Raw genomic sequence first — 18343 nt, 5'->3', positions numbered from 1 at the left:
GAAAAAATGTGAGGTATATTTATCGCACATTTTATTTACGCAATAATCAACAGTTAACCTTTCAAAGAAATTTTAAAAAGCACATTCACATTTTGAAGAAAATTTTTAAGAGAAAAATATTACATAATAAGTTTCTTCATACATCATAAAGTGCAAGAACTACTGAATATCATTTAAATAATTAATAACTAAAAAATTCAAACACTGTGGTTGGGGGAGGCAAATAAAAAGAACAGAAAGAAAGAAAATACATCTTCGGTTTAATTCATTTTATCCAACGATAAAATGTTTAAAATAATGAACTTTTCCTGAGCTTTGTAGAATCATTAGGTTATTTTGACGTGAAAAATGTACAATGCTTTCGCAGAGACTCCATCCTGGACCTCTCGAATACGCATCCAGTATGCCAAATTACACCATTGTAGGTATGTGGAAAGGAGGAAGAAAATATTTTATAGTTTTTTTGAATTCAAGTATTTAGTTACTCGCTGTAATTTTAATTTTCAGTAATTAACTCAAATCCATTATTAATGCTTACTGACTAAAAACCTGACTTTTATAAGAGAGAGACATAGTATAACTTCAGTTATAATACAGATAGATTCACTTCGGAAGACATATAATCAGCTATTAAACAATAACAAAGGACCATATATTCTTCCTAATCATAATTCATAATTTCTTCTTTATGAAAAATAAAGAAATTATTTTATTAACAAATTATGGAAAAATAAAGAAAGAATTATTTAATTTTATTTTTTATTTGATGATTCCTTCTTTAAGAAATATTCTTTAAAAAAACTATTAACATCCCACCTTCAAGTTCTGAAGAGATTTTCAAATTTTTTTTAAGAATTGCGTGAAGGTTATATAGGTTAAGCTATGCTGTCAGTTTTATTAAAATAAGCGAGAATTACTGGTTTACTGGTCCAAGCTTATCTGGGGAGAAAAAGATTTAATTTTTGAAATGCTGTTGGTATATTCTTAGCTTTCATTTCTCATAAATTAAATCTTATTTCAGCGGTGTATGGTTGACAATGATAAGTAAACTGGCTTCTTGAATAGCTATGTATAGATTACTCGTTTTATGGATTTTCCGTGTGCAGTTCCTCGGACTGGGGATGAAGGAAAACAAGAAAAATGAAGATTATTGCATTTTATGGAACTAGAAATTTTTGCTGCTTTGAAAATTTTGTTAATTTCTGTAAAGTCTGCCAATAGAAGAACAATAAGTGGATGATAAAGATGAATGTGAACTAAAAAATTGGTCAAGGTGTGACATTAGAATGCATAAATATGCAGTTAAACTATAGGTCAAGGGTTCTCAACCGGTGGTACGCAAGAGAAAAATAGGTGGTGCGCAAAGAAGCAAATTATTTTTAACTATTAAATTCAAAAATTAAAACCCCAATATCCATTCTAATGTTAGAGTTTTTTTCTCTAACACTCATAAATGTATGCAATCTGAGCTTTTGTTCAAGAGTGGTGGTGGTAGTAGTACTTTGGTGGTACTAAAGGTTTTCAATTTTTGTTTAGATCGTACTCATCAGTCAAAAGGTTGAGAACCGCTGCTGTAAGTTATTATACAGAGTTAGAATTTAATAAGATTATAGCTCTCTCAACATTTCTTACGCTGTCTGAAAGCATGGGAATAGGGATTCTAAGGTAAACAATATGACAGAATTCTTCAATAAAAGAAGGAAAATTTCTGTATATTATAAATTTTAGTTTCATTAAACCCTATTTAAATATTATAATGAATGTAGAACTTCTCTTTTATCGTACACGTCATTAAACTGCAATCTGTTTAGGGACATTTTCGAATTAACTGTGCATTAATGTGGATAATCCATATTTCAAACGAAAAACATTGAAATAAATGCTACAACATCACAGTGCTTATTGCATTTATGAGACGAAAAATATTTACGATACTATTGATTTTATAATTTATTCTAAATGATATAATGTAAATGGCATCAGCTAGAAGTATTATTGAAAGAAAAATAAAAGTATTAAGATGTATGTATATTGTTTTTAAATAACTACTTCTATTTAAAAATATATTGCTTTGATTTAAAGACACATTAAAGATCTTATTGAAAGATAAAACAAACCTCAAGAACTGCAGTTTGTTAAGCCAGTTAGACGAAAAGCAAAATATCTTATGTTTCGCGGCATAGTAACATTTGTCATATTCCGTAGATGATAAATGCTCAATTAGCATAAGGTAAAGTAAAGCTGGCAAAAATACAAAACGATTTTACTTTTGCACATATGGATTACTAGAGACCGTTTAACGCCAACAAGTTTAAACTGCTCTTATTTATAAGTTAATATAACTGCAGTACGCTTGTGAAGCTTTGAGGTCAAATTAAGTTACTATTTCAAAATTTTAAACTTATAAAATTTTACAGTTTTATAATTTCGCTTTCATTGCTTCTAAAATAAATAAAAATAAACAAATACTTCCTGCATAACTGAAAATAATAATTTAAGTGGTATTTAAAGAAAAATATTTCTAACGCAAATAGCTGGAAATCTCTGGGCAAACGATTATATATTACTTAACTATTCTGTATAAGTCTAACTGCAAAGAAGGAGAATTAAATGTGAATGCTTATAATTTCAAATTGGATATAAATCTTAATATCTTCTCGGTGAAATTATAGCTTCTCATTGTGTTAAATGCGAAATTTCTGTATTATTTAATCTCCCTGCTAAGAATACTTTTAAATCCAATTAGCTTAAAATAGCAGACGATTTAGACTTTCCCAGGCAATTCGATATATCCTGAAATAAACTTACTAATGAGATAAATGCATATCATGAACGAGCGCCCTTATCACGAACTATTTCGAGCGATCGACGACGTTGGTAATTTCTGAATAAAGTTATTCTTCTGCTTGGTATAGTTGAATTAATATAAATCTATACTTAAGGTCCAATGGCTTTCTTTACGTTAAATGTTTTAACACAGATCTGGGTTACAAATTTGGAAAAAATCTGACATTTTATTTTTTGAACATTTTATTGTTTTTAGATACCATAAGATATCGAATTAAAAACAACACCGAAGAATAAATATTAGTTAGTAGATTCGAGGGAAATGACTGGGTTAATCACATGTAGGTTTCATGTTTTTCCTTATATGTAACATATATATTGCCACAAAAGACCTTACTCCACCTTTATTTTCTCAACCATTGGTCGTAGACATATGTTTCTAGTTAAAAAAAATGTTTTAAATAACCCACATATTATGTTTTGAGATTTTTAAATTTAAAGAGATAAATTTTGTAAAAAGTATGAAATTTAGCTTTTTACATGTTCTTAAAGCTCCTGTACTTAAATTTAGGAAAATTTTATACTTTTTATAAAAAATAAAACACAAAAACGCTTGACTCTCACGCGATAAAAACTGACCGAGATATTTAATATTGATATTATATCATAGACGATATTCAGAGGCCTCATTCAAATTGAAGAGCAAAATGTTTGCATTTGCACGTAGTTAAAAAATAAAATATTGTTCGGTTGTTAAGAGATTAAGTGACAAGAAATTTTAACATAATGTTAGATTTCTTAAATTATTTTCTTGATTATCTATACTTCGTTAGATATTAGTAAGCTTTTAGATGTCATTTTATTCCATTTAAAAAAAATTGTCGTAATTTTTATTTGCTAATATGATATCTCATTTTACTTTCGAAACCACACTTACCGGTTTAATCTTTTTCGGTTCAAACTGTTTTTAGATTTAAAATTTCAGAAATCATATTTTCAAGCAATCATAAAAATAGATTAAATAGAGAATAAGTATATGTATTTGCAAAGCTATATAAACATACATCACACATTTTGAATAAATACTTAGAGAATTTTTATTGTAAAGTGATGAACATTATCACGAAATGATACATTACTTTTTAAACATTCAGACTAGAATTTTCACAAATGCCATGGCTACAGACTAGAATACATATCGAAGAGTATTCAGTTCTAGGCTGAAATAAAACATTTCCTTCTCAGTAATAACTTTTACAATATATTTTTGGTTAAAAATAAAATTGAAGAGAAAGGCCGTCGTAACATAAACTGCGAATTTTTTTTTTAAATTTAAGCTACATTTATTTAAGAAATATTGACAAATTTATTGTACTTAATACGTTTGCAGTGCATATTTATTTCTTAAACTGCTACATAAAACAATTTACTAATTTATTGTGTTTCTTAAAATGCTGATGTCTATGTGTAAGGCTTGAATAATTTTATTGAAATGTTTCGAAATACTGACTACAAAGCACTTGGAAGTATGGAATCAGTATGAGTAAAATGACACTATTATTTTAGAAACTGACAGTGAATTTTTTTTATCCTAGTGAATATACTATTTGCAAAAGTGACGGAAGTATTTTATGTTTCACGATCACAAAAAAAGTAATGATAAAATTCTCTTTCAAAATTCAATATCAAGCAACACTACATTCAAAAATATATTTCGTAAACAATATCTTTCCAGCAATTTTAATTTCAAACGGACGCAACAAATGTGAAGAAACACTGAATTCAGAATATAATAAAATGTTGCTCTCTCCAAATATTTTCCAAATGGCAGTACGAACGTTGTAATCTATACTAAGGCGTAATCCAGATAGTTGATATTAAAAGTCACAATTTTAAGAATAACATATCAGATTCTCTATCTTGCGTTTAGCCAAAGTTCTGATGTAATTGAACATACTAATTCAGAAGTCAAACAACAAAAATCAGCGTTATACCTACAAAATTTTCACAGAACTAGTTTCGATGGTTTTACCGAACTTTTTTTTTTTTTGCGGTTTTGCAGCTGAAGATGATGGTTCGGTAAAACGATCGAAACTAGTTCTGTGAAAATTTTGTAGGTATAACGCTGATTTTTATTGTTTGACTTCTGAATTAGTATTTATTCGGCGTGTTATTGTGTCTTAATTAATTGAACATGTTGCTCACAGTGACACTACTTTATAAAATATATACCTAAATTTCGATATGATTGCACATATTATTCTTATATGAGTATTCTTTAATATGCATAAACTTCGATATGATTGTACATATTGCTTTGGGTCACTAATTCTACAACCTGTTTAAAGAATTTGCAGTCATTAATAAAGTAACTGAATATATAAACTGAATAGGTCTTTCGCTTCGAAGTGGAATGCCCAGTCGATGTGTACAATCTCATTCGAAGTTTGCTAAATCGCTGCATATTAAACGAAGATTTCTAACCTTTCTCTTAAGGTGCGTTCACACTTCAGCGAAAGCACTCAGAAGTAGTATATAAAGACAACATACAAGCTAAATATCAATGCAACGTTGATCTTTGCTCCAAAGCACAAGGGGTTGAAAAATATTCAACGCTATTTTTTTTCAATCAAATCAAAAATCCTTACCTGCTTACAAGTGACGAGCTAATTATGTAGCTATTAGCTTGAATCTCATTGGAATATTCTCAGTTGGACATTGCGTTATTTTAGTCCAGTTAAACATTCAACACTGCCCCTTAGAAAAGAGAAAACCCTTTATTTCTGCGGGAAAATAAAGACCTTTAGCTTCTGCAGAGAAATGGTTGCAGTTCAGATTTACCTAGTAGGCTAAGATCGAGATATTTAAAAGTAAATGAAGGGTAACTGCCAACCAGTTCATGCCATGGAATAAATTACGAGGACTTTTATAATTAAGTTCTAAGGTGGAATAGTAATTTTCTTTAAAAAATTTTCGCAAGCCATTAAGCATTGAGGATGGATTTAAGAATTTTATTCTGAGTTTTAAAATTTTTTCTAGACCTTTTTGTGTTCTCATATCAAGAAAAGACATAATTAGATGCAAACTGACAATTTTAGCGATGAATGTGATGCCATTTTTGATGATGGAAAAGTATTCTGAACTTGAAAGTAAGTCTTGATACCTTATTTTTCATTCTGTGTTGTGTGTAATATAGAACTCGTAAGCGTCTTTATGTAATAACAGCGTATTTTATTCACTGCAAATGGTAATAGAAAATAAGCAGCAGAAATAACGATTTGCGAAGAAAATAGACCGGGGCAAGTACATGTGAAATTACATTTTTGTGGTTGACTATGGTTTGACACTTTATTCCCAGAGCTTTTGATATTGTAATTATCTTTATAATGCTTAGAATGTATAATTAAATCAACAATGATGCTTAAAATAAAGCAACAATGATACTTAAATCGTAGTGTAAGCGCACACTTAGAAGAACCACTTCATTGGTAGTTTACGTAGCGACACAGTCACATTTTACAATGATTTGCTCAACAAAATATTTAGCAGAATTGTAATTAAAAAACTCTCAAAACACATTTCAGAGAAATATTTAACATTCCACAGAAACACATTCCACAGTACACAGTTACATCGCATAAAATGGAACAACTGCTAATAAAACGTTAAATAGAAAATGCGCAAAAGTACATAGTTCTTGAAATGAGAATTATTGTTTACAAATTTTGCCAATTTAATCACAATTTTTCAAAACCTTAAGCAAAATCATAAATATTACAAATACCAATATTACAATACTGTATAGAAACACTAAAATATGACATCTATAGATGAATGATATAACTGTCTTTTTCTTTTGACTTTTCATACAGTTCAATAACATACATATCACCATATATGACTAAAATACTAATTACAAATATTCCTGTGAAATAATTTTCGAATAGAAGTTCCGCAGAAAATTTCTTAGAGTAAATATGTTATCTGAGCAAAGCTCAAACAGAAAACAGGCACAAAATATTTACGACAAATATCTGTTACAAAAAAACCACAGTATTATCCGAGACCCATATAGCTTTACTGATTAAATTAGAGACAATTTCAAATGAAAAAGCAGTACAAAAGAATATATCAATTTCTTGACAGAAAACGACCTTATTAGAGAAACAGTACCACCATTTTTCATTTATGTCAAGAAACTAATTTGTTAATTCATCTGCTTAATGGCTATAAAATTTACTATTTTCTTATTGCTTCAGATGCGCAATTTTACTTCAATTTAAGTTCTGCTGCTAAGTAATATATGGCTAAATTAAATACTTAAGAAATAAACGAAGTTTTTCTAGAGAGATTTTTAGTTTCTTAATAATGAGAATTTTATTAATATGAGGTTTATAGTTATATGGTTATCAGGTTATAACTCGTTTTAGACAAATAAAAAAAATTAGAAAAGTTTACAATTAATGTTCTTTAAATAATGATGTGTATTTACGAGTTAATTATTTAAAAAGTTCTGAACTCACAACTAATGAATTTAATGACAAATCCACTTCTGCTACCGAAAAATAACATGAGACCAGCAATAAGTCTCAGCAGTAAATCTCTCACCATAATAGTTAAATTAAAGCGAAGAAGAAAACATTCAACTTATGTTTGCTTTCAATTGTTAATAAAAAGAGAATTTTATATTGCATAAAGGTTACTGCTTGTCCTCGATTTATTTAATCTAATATTTAGTTTCATTACCAAATGAATTAAAATTTCTTTTCTTGATGATAGTAAATAAAAAATTTCTCTTTCAGTCTTCTATTATTTAGAAACATATGGCCTATATATGGGATATTATTCATGGTTTTCATTTTAAAGTTTTATTTAAGGTTATTCTTTACTTAAGGTTTCCAAATTTTAGTTAAAGTTTATGAAGTTTTGCTATAAGTTTTATTTATAGAAAAAATAATTCCAAGAAGGTTGAGTAAATTTAAATACAGAATGCGTTTATTGTTTTGGCTACATAATAATCAAAGAAGAGTCAAATTCTTTAATTTTGATAATTTTTGCTGACTGAGAGGTTGGATTTGCATTTAATTTGTTTCAAAAACACTATTTCCGAAATCATTTATACAAAGTATTTATGAGAGAACAAGAGATTCTTTACACTCCTTGTATTCAAGAAAACTGCATGGGTCCCGACTGTCTTTCCCAAATAAAGTCTTTTACATTACCAAATCTAACACAATGTCACACTTCCGATGCAGCAGTTCGATAGCTGCCATATTTATACACAGAAGAGTTCAGCCCCCAGGTTGTAACGGCGTTAAGTTCCGTCCATGAAGAAAATAGAACGTAAAAGAACAATGGTGATTTGTAGTTTTTCTGAACTCGCTGCTGATGAAGTCTGATCACATGATGAGACATTTTCCTTTTTCGGCCCAAGGATTGTTTTTCTTATCGGGGGCGTGGATAAGAGGATCTGTGCGTTCATTTTCTTCGATATATTCTCGAAGCCTGAAAGAAAAAAAGGAAGGTAAGGGTCTGAAGATGACAGTTGATGATGTACAGCAAAATAACTGATTGATACGAGAAGCTCCTGCCATTTGAAAGCATACAACGTTAACTTGACTAACTATATATATTAATTAGCATACATATGCAATTGAATTATATCAATTTATAATTCTTAAGTTTTAAAATGATAGATGCATAATTTTTTTAGTTTTAATCGAAATTTATCTATCATAAAGTAAAAATAACAATTTTAAACAGAAATATGAAGGTCAAACTTAAACTATAATGATCTTTTCTAAAAAATGAAATTTTTCTATCATAAAGTAAAAATAACAATGTTAAACAGAAATATGAAGGTCAAACTTAAACTATAATGATCTTTTCTAAAAAATGAAAATTTTCTATCAATGTCTGAAGGAACACATCAGATCTAAATATATTTGTTTTCTGCATTTTAATGTCCTTATACTAGCTTTTTGTTCAGAATTTGAGAGTGACAAGGAAAACAATTTTTTTTAATTTAAGAAATAATATATAAATACCAATATAGAGGTCCTTTTCTTTATCAAAGTATGTCTTAATTTAATTTGATTACCTTTGATTTTACTGACAGTTTCTTTTCGTGATTTTCCCAGCAAGACTATCGTTATTTCTATTTTATTTATTACTTTTACTTGTAATACCCCAAAATTCCCTTGCCTGTTCATTATCACATTCATGGTATTAGCGAAACTGGTTTGTATGTGGAGAAAATCGATGTGTTCTGATAACCATTAACATTTTGTCATATTGACTTACTGAAGTTCTCTATTTCAAGCATCCTAATAAAGACTACATTCCTTTCCTCAGAAAGCAAGCAAACGCTTACTGCAAAAATCAGCCATTTCATGACAGAGCCTGTTCTCTTAGACTCGATCTGTATAAGCTTCTTAAAAGCACCACATGTGTCTTAAGGCCAAGTTCAGTTAATATTCCGCTGCCACTACGTCTCTTGTACATCTGTATAACTGTACCATAGTTACTAGTTTCTATGATGAATAACTAGTTCTTTCCTTACTTTCGTATCGTATTCACACAGAAACTGAAATATTATGTTAAAGTCCTTAAAAGGTATTTTTTGTTAATTAACCGATTATGATTTAAACCTTTACTATAACTTCTCTTTTCCGTAGTCCTCACCAAAATGCAAATTAGCAGTTCGAGTAATTAAGTCCAGAGTTCTGAATGTTTTTCAGTGTTAGAGCTTTTGTAGTCTTACCTGCAGTTTACATCAGTCTGCCGGAGATTATTCCGCCGATAGCCATTTTCGCTAACTGACTGTAATACGTCTCGTTTAAATATTTGAATCAGCTTAAGTAGACTATCTTCTGTAGTCTCCGACTATGTTAATTGAAATCAAATTACGACTTATGTTAGTTAGGGCCATTCAGACTGAGGTTTATCAACGCTAAAGGACCGTTCAGACTGGGGTTTATCTCAGCTAACGGAGACAACTGACTTAGCCGACCCATCTCCAAAACCAGTTTTTCCCCATAGCGCAGCAAGGTGAAAAATTTGAACTCCATTCCTAGCTGAGCTAGTCGACACATACAATTGACTTCGTTAGCTCAAATAAACACCAGTCTGAATGGCCATTTACGGAGTCAGTTCCACGTGTCGATTAGCTTCGATATGCGTGAAGTTCAGATTTTTCAATTATTGCCCGATGAGGAAAAAACTGGTTTTAGAGCTGCGTCGGCTATACCAGATGTCTCCGTTAGCTCAGATAAACGCCAGAGTGAACGACCCTTAAGTAGCGGAATTTGTTTATAAGAACAAGCGGAGCCTTCTTTTAAATTTAGAGATTTAATAAAAAGGTTAAATTAATTTTTTCAGAATTTTGTCACATTAATTCAGATTCGAGGGATAACTCGCTTGTCAGTCTAGTAGGGTGTGAAGGACATTGGTTTAAACAAAACTAGATTCCTATATACTTACAATTCTAATGGATGTTAACTAGGCGCCATTTTGACTGCACAGTTTACCTAGTTGGATAAGGATATTATAAATTCAGTTCTGAGTAGGCCCTCTATGAAACCTCTAATACTAAGTTTAGAAAAATTTACTTCTTTTCAATAACAACACCTTTAGAAAGAAAAAAGCGTTGTACCAATTCTAGAAATCAAGTTTTATCAAGCCAAGAATAAAAATATATCCCCATTATAATTTATGTTTATGCCATTTAAATAAATTTGGATTCATATTATCATTTAACTGTTCCATTTTATTTTTTTTTATATATTTTTTTGCGGGATATATAATCAATTTTCATTACATATTTCCCTCAACATATTGTATAACAGAGTCTTACATTTAGCTTTATGAAGTTCTATAATAAATCAGCTAGCTTAACTAGCAGTTTAATCTAAGTTCACATTTTATAACTAAAACCTAAACAGACGAATAAGTTATAAATCAAATATCCATTAATGATTATTAGGAATATACGTTATGCACTGACATGTTTCTAAAAAGGTGGAGCATCTAATAATTATCAGAATTATTAACAAATCATGACATCCTTTCGTCTTCATCTGTCCGGGATGTAAGAATAACACATCCAAAAGCTCACTTACATAGTATCGATTGTGTATAGTTGATGATATTTATAGCTGGCGTTGGCCCAGCATTGAAGGGTAGATTTAATAACCGTCATTTTGGACCTTAAACGATTTCCTTTTTAAACAGACTTTTCCGGTTATAAGTTCTATGATCCGAGCTGCACGATATTTTTAACTTCAAAATATCCCAAAACACAAAATTTCTTTATATTACTAATTTAAGTTCTTTTGTTGTTAATAAACCGATGTCTATAATTAAAATAAATAATGTTTAATAGATAGATTTTAAGTTTTCAATTAATTTGTTTTATATTTTACAATCAAAGTTTTTGCTCCGCTGGTAGCAACGAAACTAATGGGCATATCTCAGAATCGATGGCATTTTAGAATAAAAAAATATGGTATTTATACGTATATATGCGGTGATGAATATTTGGAGTGATTGTTGGTAACGATGATGTTGGAGGTTTTCCAGACACATTATGTGAATTATTGCTATGAAATTTCGGGCTTTGACTAGATGATTACATAGGTACATAAAGACAGAGATCAAAACTGCTTGACACAATTCCTTATTTTTACAGAAGCATCATCATCAAGTGAACATGCTATTTAGCTAAGTCGGCGCAGGAGGTGAATTCGTTATTTATTAATAAAAAATGTATTTTTCACATATTCTTGCTATTACATCTGAACTACTCTTTTCGGTATGGTGATTAGCGGAGCTGGTTGCCATATATGTATTTTCTCGCTCCTTACAGCATGCCTTTGTGTTGTAACGGTTAGCACACTCGGCGCGTATTTTTGAGAGGTCCAGGTTCACGTCCTGGCGAGGACACACGCGACTGCACAATTTTCACGCCTGAAGCATAAAAAAAAAAAAAACTAATGACTCTACAGTGGCGCTCGAACTAAAAGGTAGTGGATGATGATTTTTCACCACCTTTTAGTTGTTTTTTACCATTTTTTAGTTTTGAAAACTAAAAAGAGGTTTTCAGCATCTTTTAGTTTTCATGCCTCCTGTTTCAAAAATAACCTAATTACTCTACAGCTATACCATCGGGATTAAATGCGAATCCTGGAAAAAGGATGGATGTTTGTAAATGCATGATGTCTATGCAGCATTGAGGCACTTAAATTATTATTGATTCAAAAGTATTCTCCAGAGATCAGTGGTAGCGGAAGAGAGATTTCTGGATCTGTCGCCGCAAAATTGGGACAGAGTTGGGAAAACGCTTAATCTAACCTATAACATTCTTAAGGCATTGATCAGTAAAATGCGCAAATCTGCCTCTTGATCATAATAGTGGACTTGATCTGAATTATGTACAGATCAAAATGATTAGTCACAACACAAGGTTACAGTTCGAGAATACGAGAGATGTCTTAGCAGGACAGATGTATCATTAAAAGGTTAAGACTGTGTTACTGATGTTAGATTAAGAATGCTTAAATTACTTTAATTCTTAGTGGAGGGCCATAGTATTGCCTTATTGTAACTAAATTTAACGAAAATTTGTTTTGATTATTATTGTATAAAACATTTCAGGTTCCCTTTTATCTTACGCAAGCACATGCGTCTTTAACATAATATAATTACATAACACGGATTAATTTTGCAATAACTCATTTCGAAAAGAATTCTTATAATTTTTTTATTGCCTTTGGAACAGACAGTATGTTATGTTTAGAACAGCGAAAGGAAATAATCAAATTAAAAAGTGGATTTAAGTGGCAGTTACAGAATGAAATTAAAATTCCATTTCACAGAATTTTCATCTTGCGTATGAATATTTTTGAGAGCATATAAATTTTGTTCCAAATTAAAGAGAAAGAACTAATAGACAGCAAATTGAAATAAATATAAAAATGATTCCTTTTAAGTTATGAAAAAAAATAAAATTGACTTTACGTTATCAAAGGTAAGGAAAAGACGCAACAAGAAGAGAAAAAGATTCAGCATAATGATTTAAACCTTATGCAGTAGATTTTACTACGACGAAAAATGGATAATAAGAACTAAAATAATCTTTCCCATCACTTAGCAGAAGCGAAAAGCGATCTTCATTATGAATAAATTTATTTGATAACAGATGATTTCAATATTAGTACTGAAGAACTAAACCGCGATTTAACCGCTGATAATTGCTTTAAGGAATTTTGAAATAGACATCAAATATCTGAACCTCTTTGCTTTGAAACCGCTTGATTATGCGCTGAAAGAATACCAAGTCTTTATATATATATAAAAATCTCACAAAAGAAAAACATACTATGTGAACAATTACGTCCATCATTTAAAAGGACATCATACGTTCGTACGTCCATCATTAAAAAGGACATCGTACGTTCGTACGTCCATCATTTAAAAGGACACAGAAGGCAAGCTGGAGTTTACCAAAATGAATTGTAACACCTAGATCACGACAGGCTGGTTTTTGTTATTATAAAATAGTGCTAAAATGAAGTCAGAAGTAAAATGAAGAAAAATTTTGATAGACAAAAGAAAGGGAAGTATGGCGTTAGATTGTATAGCAAGAATTCCTGCCCGTTAGTTTAATGTTGAAAAGGGTAACTGCCATTCTAATTTGTACATATGCAAATAAAATCAAAATTTTATAAAAGGTTATACGTAGCATTGAATTCTTTATATAAACAATTCACCGTTTTATTTAAGTAACACAGTTCAATAAAAGTCAGCCATTTCATATAAAAGTGCGTGATACCTATAAATTACAAGAATGCTGTCATTATATGATCAATATAAATAGCTTCGGAATCAACAGTTACAATATTTAACGAACTTCCTCTGTTTACTCTGTTTTCGGAAAATGGTGTTGGTGTATTTAATTATGGCAAAACACACTAGGGCTATCTGCCTAAGGGGAGGGATGCCTTCGTGGAGGACTTTCTAAGGGAAACTGGCTCGTATGCACGTTACACATAGGGAAAACCACGAAAACGCCCATGCAGCTAGCCCGTTCGCGGGATTCGAACCTCGGACCGAACTACCAATGTTCAGCGACATTACCAGTCGGCCGCTGGTGGGCCCCGTTTTCGGAAAATGAAATTCTTTGTTGATATAAAGGACGGGAAATTATTCGTTCTCCTTATAAATCAGAAAGGTCATTTATTATTGAATCATTCATGAAATCTGATTACTAGAGTTGATGAGAACAAATATGCAACCTTGCTACAGGAACTTCATTAAACATAGGTTAGCATATTACGAATGGATAACAGGAATTTCCAAAGGGCATACGTTTGTATTACTGAGAGTACATCTCAAGACATGAGTAATCTAGAAGTTTCATCATAATTATGAGGCATATGATTGCAAAATTTCGGGGATAGGTTGCCTCAAAATACACTATTACATAAAATTTTTAATTTACCATTTTGCACTGGTGCATGCAAAAAAAAAAAAAAAAAAAAATTAAAATTCAGCTAACTATAAATATAAGAAAGAAGTAAAGTGAAGACTTGTTCCATATCTGGGAATAATTTTTATGTTTTACAAAACCTACTTCTTGTTTTTCCTAAAGCTATTTATTAAAACAAAATATTAGTGCACCATAAGACAGCCCACATAACGGATGTTTCATAAAAGTATACAGATAACGAAAGGAATTATTACGTTACTTTTATTTAGGCACATGGTGATGTACCAGATGTAAAGGTACGATATACGTAGCATCCCGTAATCCAGTAAAATATAGATTTCGATTTTATTTTACACTGTTTTTTTTTTAAATTTTGCTAAATAATTTAATTCCTTTGCCTCCTGATTTATTTAATTTGTTTTTGCATGAATTATATTTATTTAAGCTCCAAAAACATACCTCAGCAGATTTCCGATTTTTATTAATATAATAATCTACTATTTAAATTTTTGGCGTATTTATTAAAGATAAATTATTTTTCTCACAGCGGAAATCAAATCCTCTGGAGAATATGGATCATGAAGAACAAAATCTATCTTAACTGGTGTATCGGCTATTTGGTTTTCAGTGTAAGAGGGAATCTAGCATTGTCTTCCAGCAATATAACATATCTGCTTACTACTGTTATATGCTGCTTTATCCACAGCAGATATGTTTTAACATATCTATAATGAATATTTTACCACATATCTGCATGTTACCAATCTTATACCATGCTTAAATTCAGAGGAAAGAATGAATCATGGATAACAAAGAGAAAAGAATTACTGATTGACACGTTTCCTTTAAGATGCAGGAATAAATACCGTCTGATCGTCTCATTCTGATCATTGAGCCGAAATTCTGCTGTTGCTATATTAGATGCTTTTGTCATCAAAAACACAGTTAAAGGAATCTTACTCTTTCTTATCTTGCTCCTGAGAGAACAGCATACCACTCAGAGACGCATTACGTTGTTTCATTCTGTAAACTCGTATAGCACTCATATTCGAAATCCTTTTATTACTATAAGGCTGGAAATGGCTTGAAAATGGATCTTTACTTTGCATAGAGACTGTCGTATTACATTCGGCGAGCATCCAATGCATTCGAGTCCTTTAATGGCATCAAATTAGATAGTATGATCGGCAGGAGAGAAATGGGAAACGAGGTTCATTTTAAACTCGAATATCTTCATTCAAAATGTTCGAAACAACGTTCAGTAACTCGTTCGGTCACAACTCGTCTACCAAGAGGTGCCTTGCCAAATATAATTTTACCTTTGCAGAATTTCCAAAATTATACTAAAAAAATTTTGTTCCTTTCGTTCAGTCTCTTTTGTTTCATCGTTATGTATTTGTTGAAGCCAATGGCTGCCACTGTTGCATTATCGACGCTTGCAGTTTATAATCATTTCCTAAATATACAGTCCAATAATTGTGGGTTATTTAAAATGACCGACTGAATTTCAGCAGCTTGTAGTTTGTTTAATATGGATATACAATTTGGTAAACAAAAATAAAAAGATAATCTTCGTATTTTAGAATGTCATTAAAATATTACTTAGAATATGTCTTTTTCTGAGTGTTTGTTCGAATGCGGCGGGCATATAGATTTATCACAGTGAATTTGATGGTAAAGCGTTTCACAATTCGGTTCCTATTATTTGATCCACGAAACATTTTCTTTGATGGTAGATTACAAAAATTGATTTCACGTAACCTTTGCCCATAAGCCTACATTATCTTAGGTAGGCTGTGGCAAAGGCGACATTAGTAAAGAATGTGCTGCACCAAGTATGGTTGGAATTTACTTATGCTTATATGTAAACAAAAGAGGATCCCTTCCCCTTTTATTTTATGTTCCACTCTCTCTGAGCATACAAATTTAAAAAAAAGAATTCGAGTATATGAATTATTTTCTTGAGTACATTAAAAAAATAAAGCCATGTGAAGTAATGCCATGTAAAGCCATCAATCATTACAATCAAAGATTCTGTACTTTACTAAAAATTATATAGCACCTTACAGTTTCTACCACTCTTGTAAACATTTCATTTATTTCAGTCTCATAGAAAGGTTAGGTTAGTTTAGGCTATTTGAATACAATAAAGCATATTAGAGCTGTTTGCCTAAGCATAGGGATGCCTTCGTGAAGGGCTTTATAAGGGAAACTGGCTCATAAATTGTCATTATTAGATTATCAAACTGTCATTATTAGACATCTAAAAAACAGGAAAATCAAACATGTGGTCTAAGGAAAATTACATTGCTTTCTAAGAAAGTTTTAAAAGATTTCGCTATTGTATACATTGATTTGCAGTAATGGTTTTATTTATGATTGTATGAACATTTAATTTATTAATTATTAAATTAAAAATTTTATTTCCTTCAACATCACGTGCAATTGTACGAAATTCTGTGTTTTAAAACGTGCATGTTTGAAAATTTTGCTGGGATAGGTATGGGAAAATTAGTTTGATGAGACTAAAAAAATATTTCATTTTCACATTCTTTAGTTTTCAACAAAGTCATCTTTTATTCAATAGACTAATGATGTGCACATGTATACAATAATATTTTATAACCGTAAAAAGATAAGCTCTGTTCTATAATATTTTATCTTGCGTCTACATTGATTAGGGAATATTTTTCACATATTAACAATCTGAAAGAGAACTTGGAAAGCATTCGCCTAAAGAACAAATTAATACCCAAAGTAAATTTTGTCATTCATAAAAATGTAAAACGCTATAATAATAAGTAATGCTGAAGTACGAAACTGATACCATATTCTTTTGATTTTGAAGCGTCGCAGACACTGAATGAAGCCTTGTTACGCCCCATAATCTTATTATAGGATTAAATTGAAGAGCCAAGAAATGCACGCCGGCAAGAGATAGCAGACAGATAGCATTTGGATTAAATCATAGAATATCTCATCAAAATCTGTATATCATTGCTTGCTGGAGGCAGAAGAATCTCGATATTCAGACTATTAGTAAAAACAGGTGCTTATGGTAATAAAGCATCACCTTGGCGCAGATTTTTATAGAACTAGAAGAATGATGACTTATTTACTAGATAGTTTTCTTAGATTAAATGTTATCAGATAATTATTTTTATCATGAAAATAGATCAATAAATCTACTTACAAGCTCTTTTTTTTGTGGGGGGGTGGGTGGAATTTCAAAAAAAATTTTCCCCTCAGAGATTTTGCGGAAAATGTATTCTCGCAGAAATTTTACCGCAATTTCTTCCTTTGTAGATAATTTACATAAGTAGAGCGTATAAGAAATCGGTTACATTGCTTGTTAAAACTAAAGAACTGGTTCACGTATTTTTGCTAGAATTTGACGTAATATAAAATTTTGGTGACTTGCGCAATGTTATTGCGCTAACATTTAAATACTTAAAATATGAATTTAAAAAAGCGTTAAGCCATAATATGCAAAATTCATATTAATTTAGAACTGCATGAAATGTGAAAAAATTTGAAATTGTTATAAAACATCGATGTCTGAATAAGAGATGCATATTATAGTTTTCCTAACGTCCTTCGAAGATCATATTCAAATCGTAATTGAATATTGCTGAAAGTTCTAGATATTAAAGTGGAAACACATCTTTTCCTGTTTCTGGAACTATTTATAACGTAACTTATTATATCTTATCACAAGATAACCCTTTTGTGTATCTAAGTAAATTCCTAATTCCCACTAAAATTTCGAAAGTTTATAGTATATTTATCTATGGTATAAATAAGCAAAAAGAGGCCAAGCCATAAGTTAAAAAAATTCTATTGCTGGCAACAGCTTATTACTTTAAATGAGAAATACTGTCTGCTACTTTTAAATTATCACACGTAAAGAAGCTGTGGTTGAACAACATATTTTTACTCTCGGAAGAGAAATATTTCTATTCCATAATTCAAAAACGCTGTGAAATGAATGGTGTTAAAATTTCTACGTTCAAAATAAGCAGAATTATTAATCCAAAAGGGAAAAACGCTGTGAAATGAATGGTGTTA

At 30.5% G+C, this 18343-nt stretch overlaps 1 protein-coding gene across 1 annotated transcript in view; it reads right to left on the bottom strand.

Annotated features, from left to right (window-relative positions):
• Positions 1–3859: 3859 nt before the first annotated feature.
• Ggamma30A (guanine nucleotide-binding protein subunit gamma-e) overlaps positions 3860–18343 on the bottom strand; it is a 107881-nt gene continuing 93397 nt past the window's right edge. The window contains exon 2 of the mRNA XM_085817336.1: positions 3860–8292. Within this exon, the coding sequence (XP_085673462.1) occupies positions 8187–8292 (106 nt within the window). The 3' untranslated portion in view covers positions 3860–8186. The remainder of the gene's footprint in view (positions 8293–18343) is intronic.

Source organism: Stegodyphus dumicola, chromosome 5 (assembly GCF_044657685.1).
Source record: "Stegodyphus dumicola isolate Sdum_Otavi_A_Nest chromosome 5, ASM4465768v1".
In the NCBI taxonomy this organism is placed as follows: domain Eukaryota; kingdom Metazoa; phylum Arthropoda; class Arachnida; order Araneae; family Eresidae; genus Stegodyphus; species Stegodyphus dumicola.
Note: the sequence above shows the minus strand (reverse complement) of the source record. Positions and strands in the feature narration are given on the sequence as shown.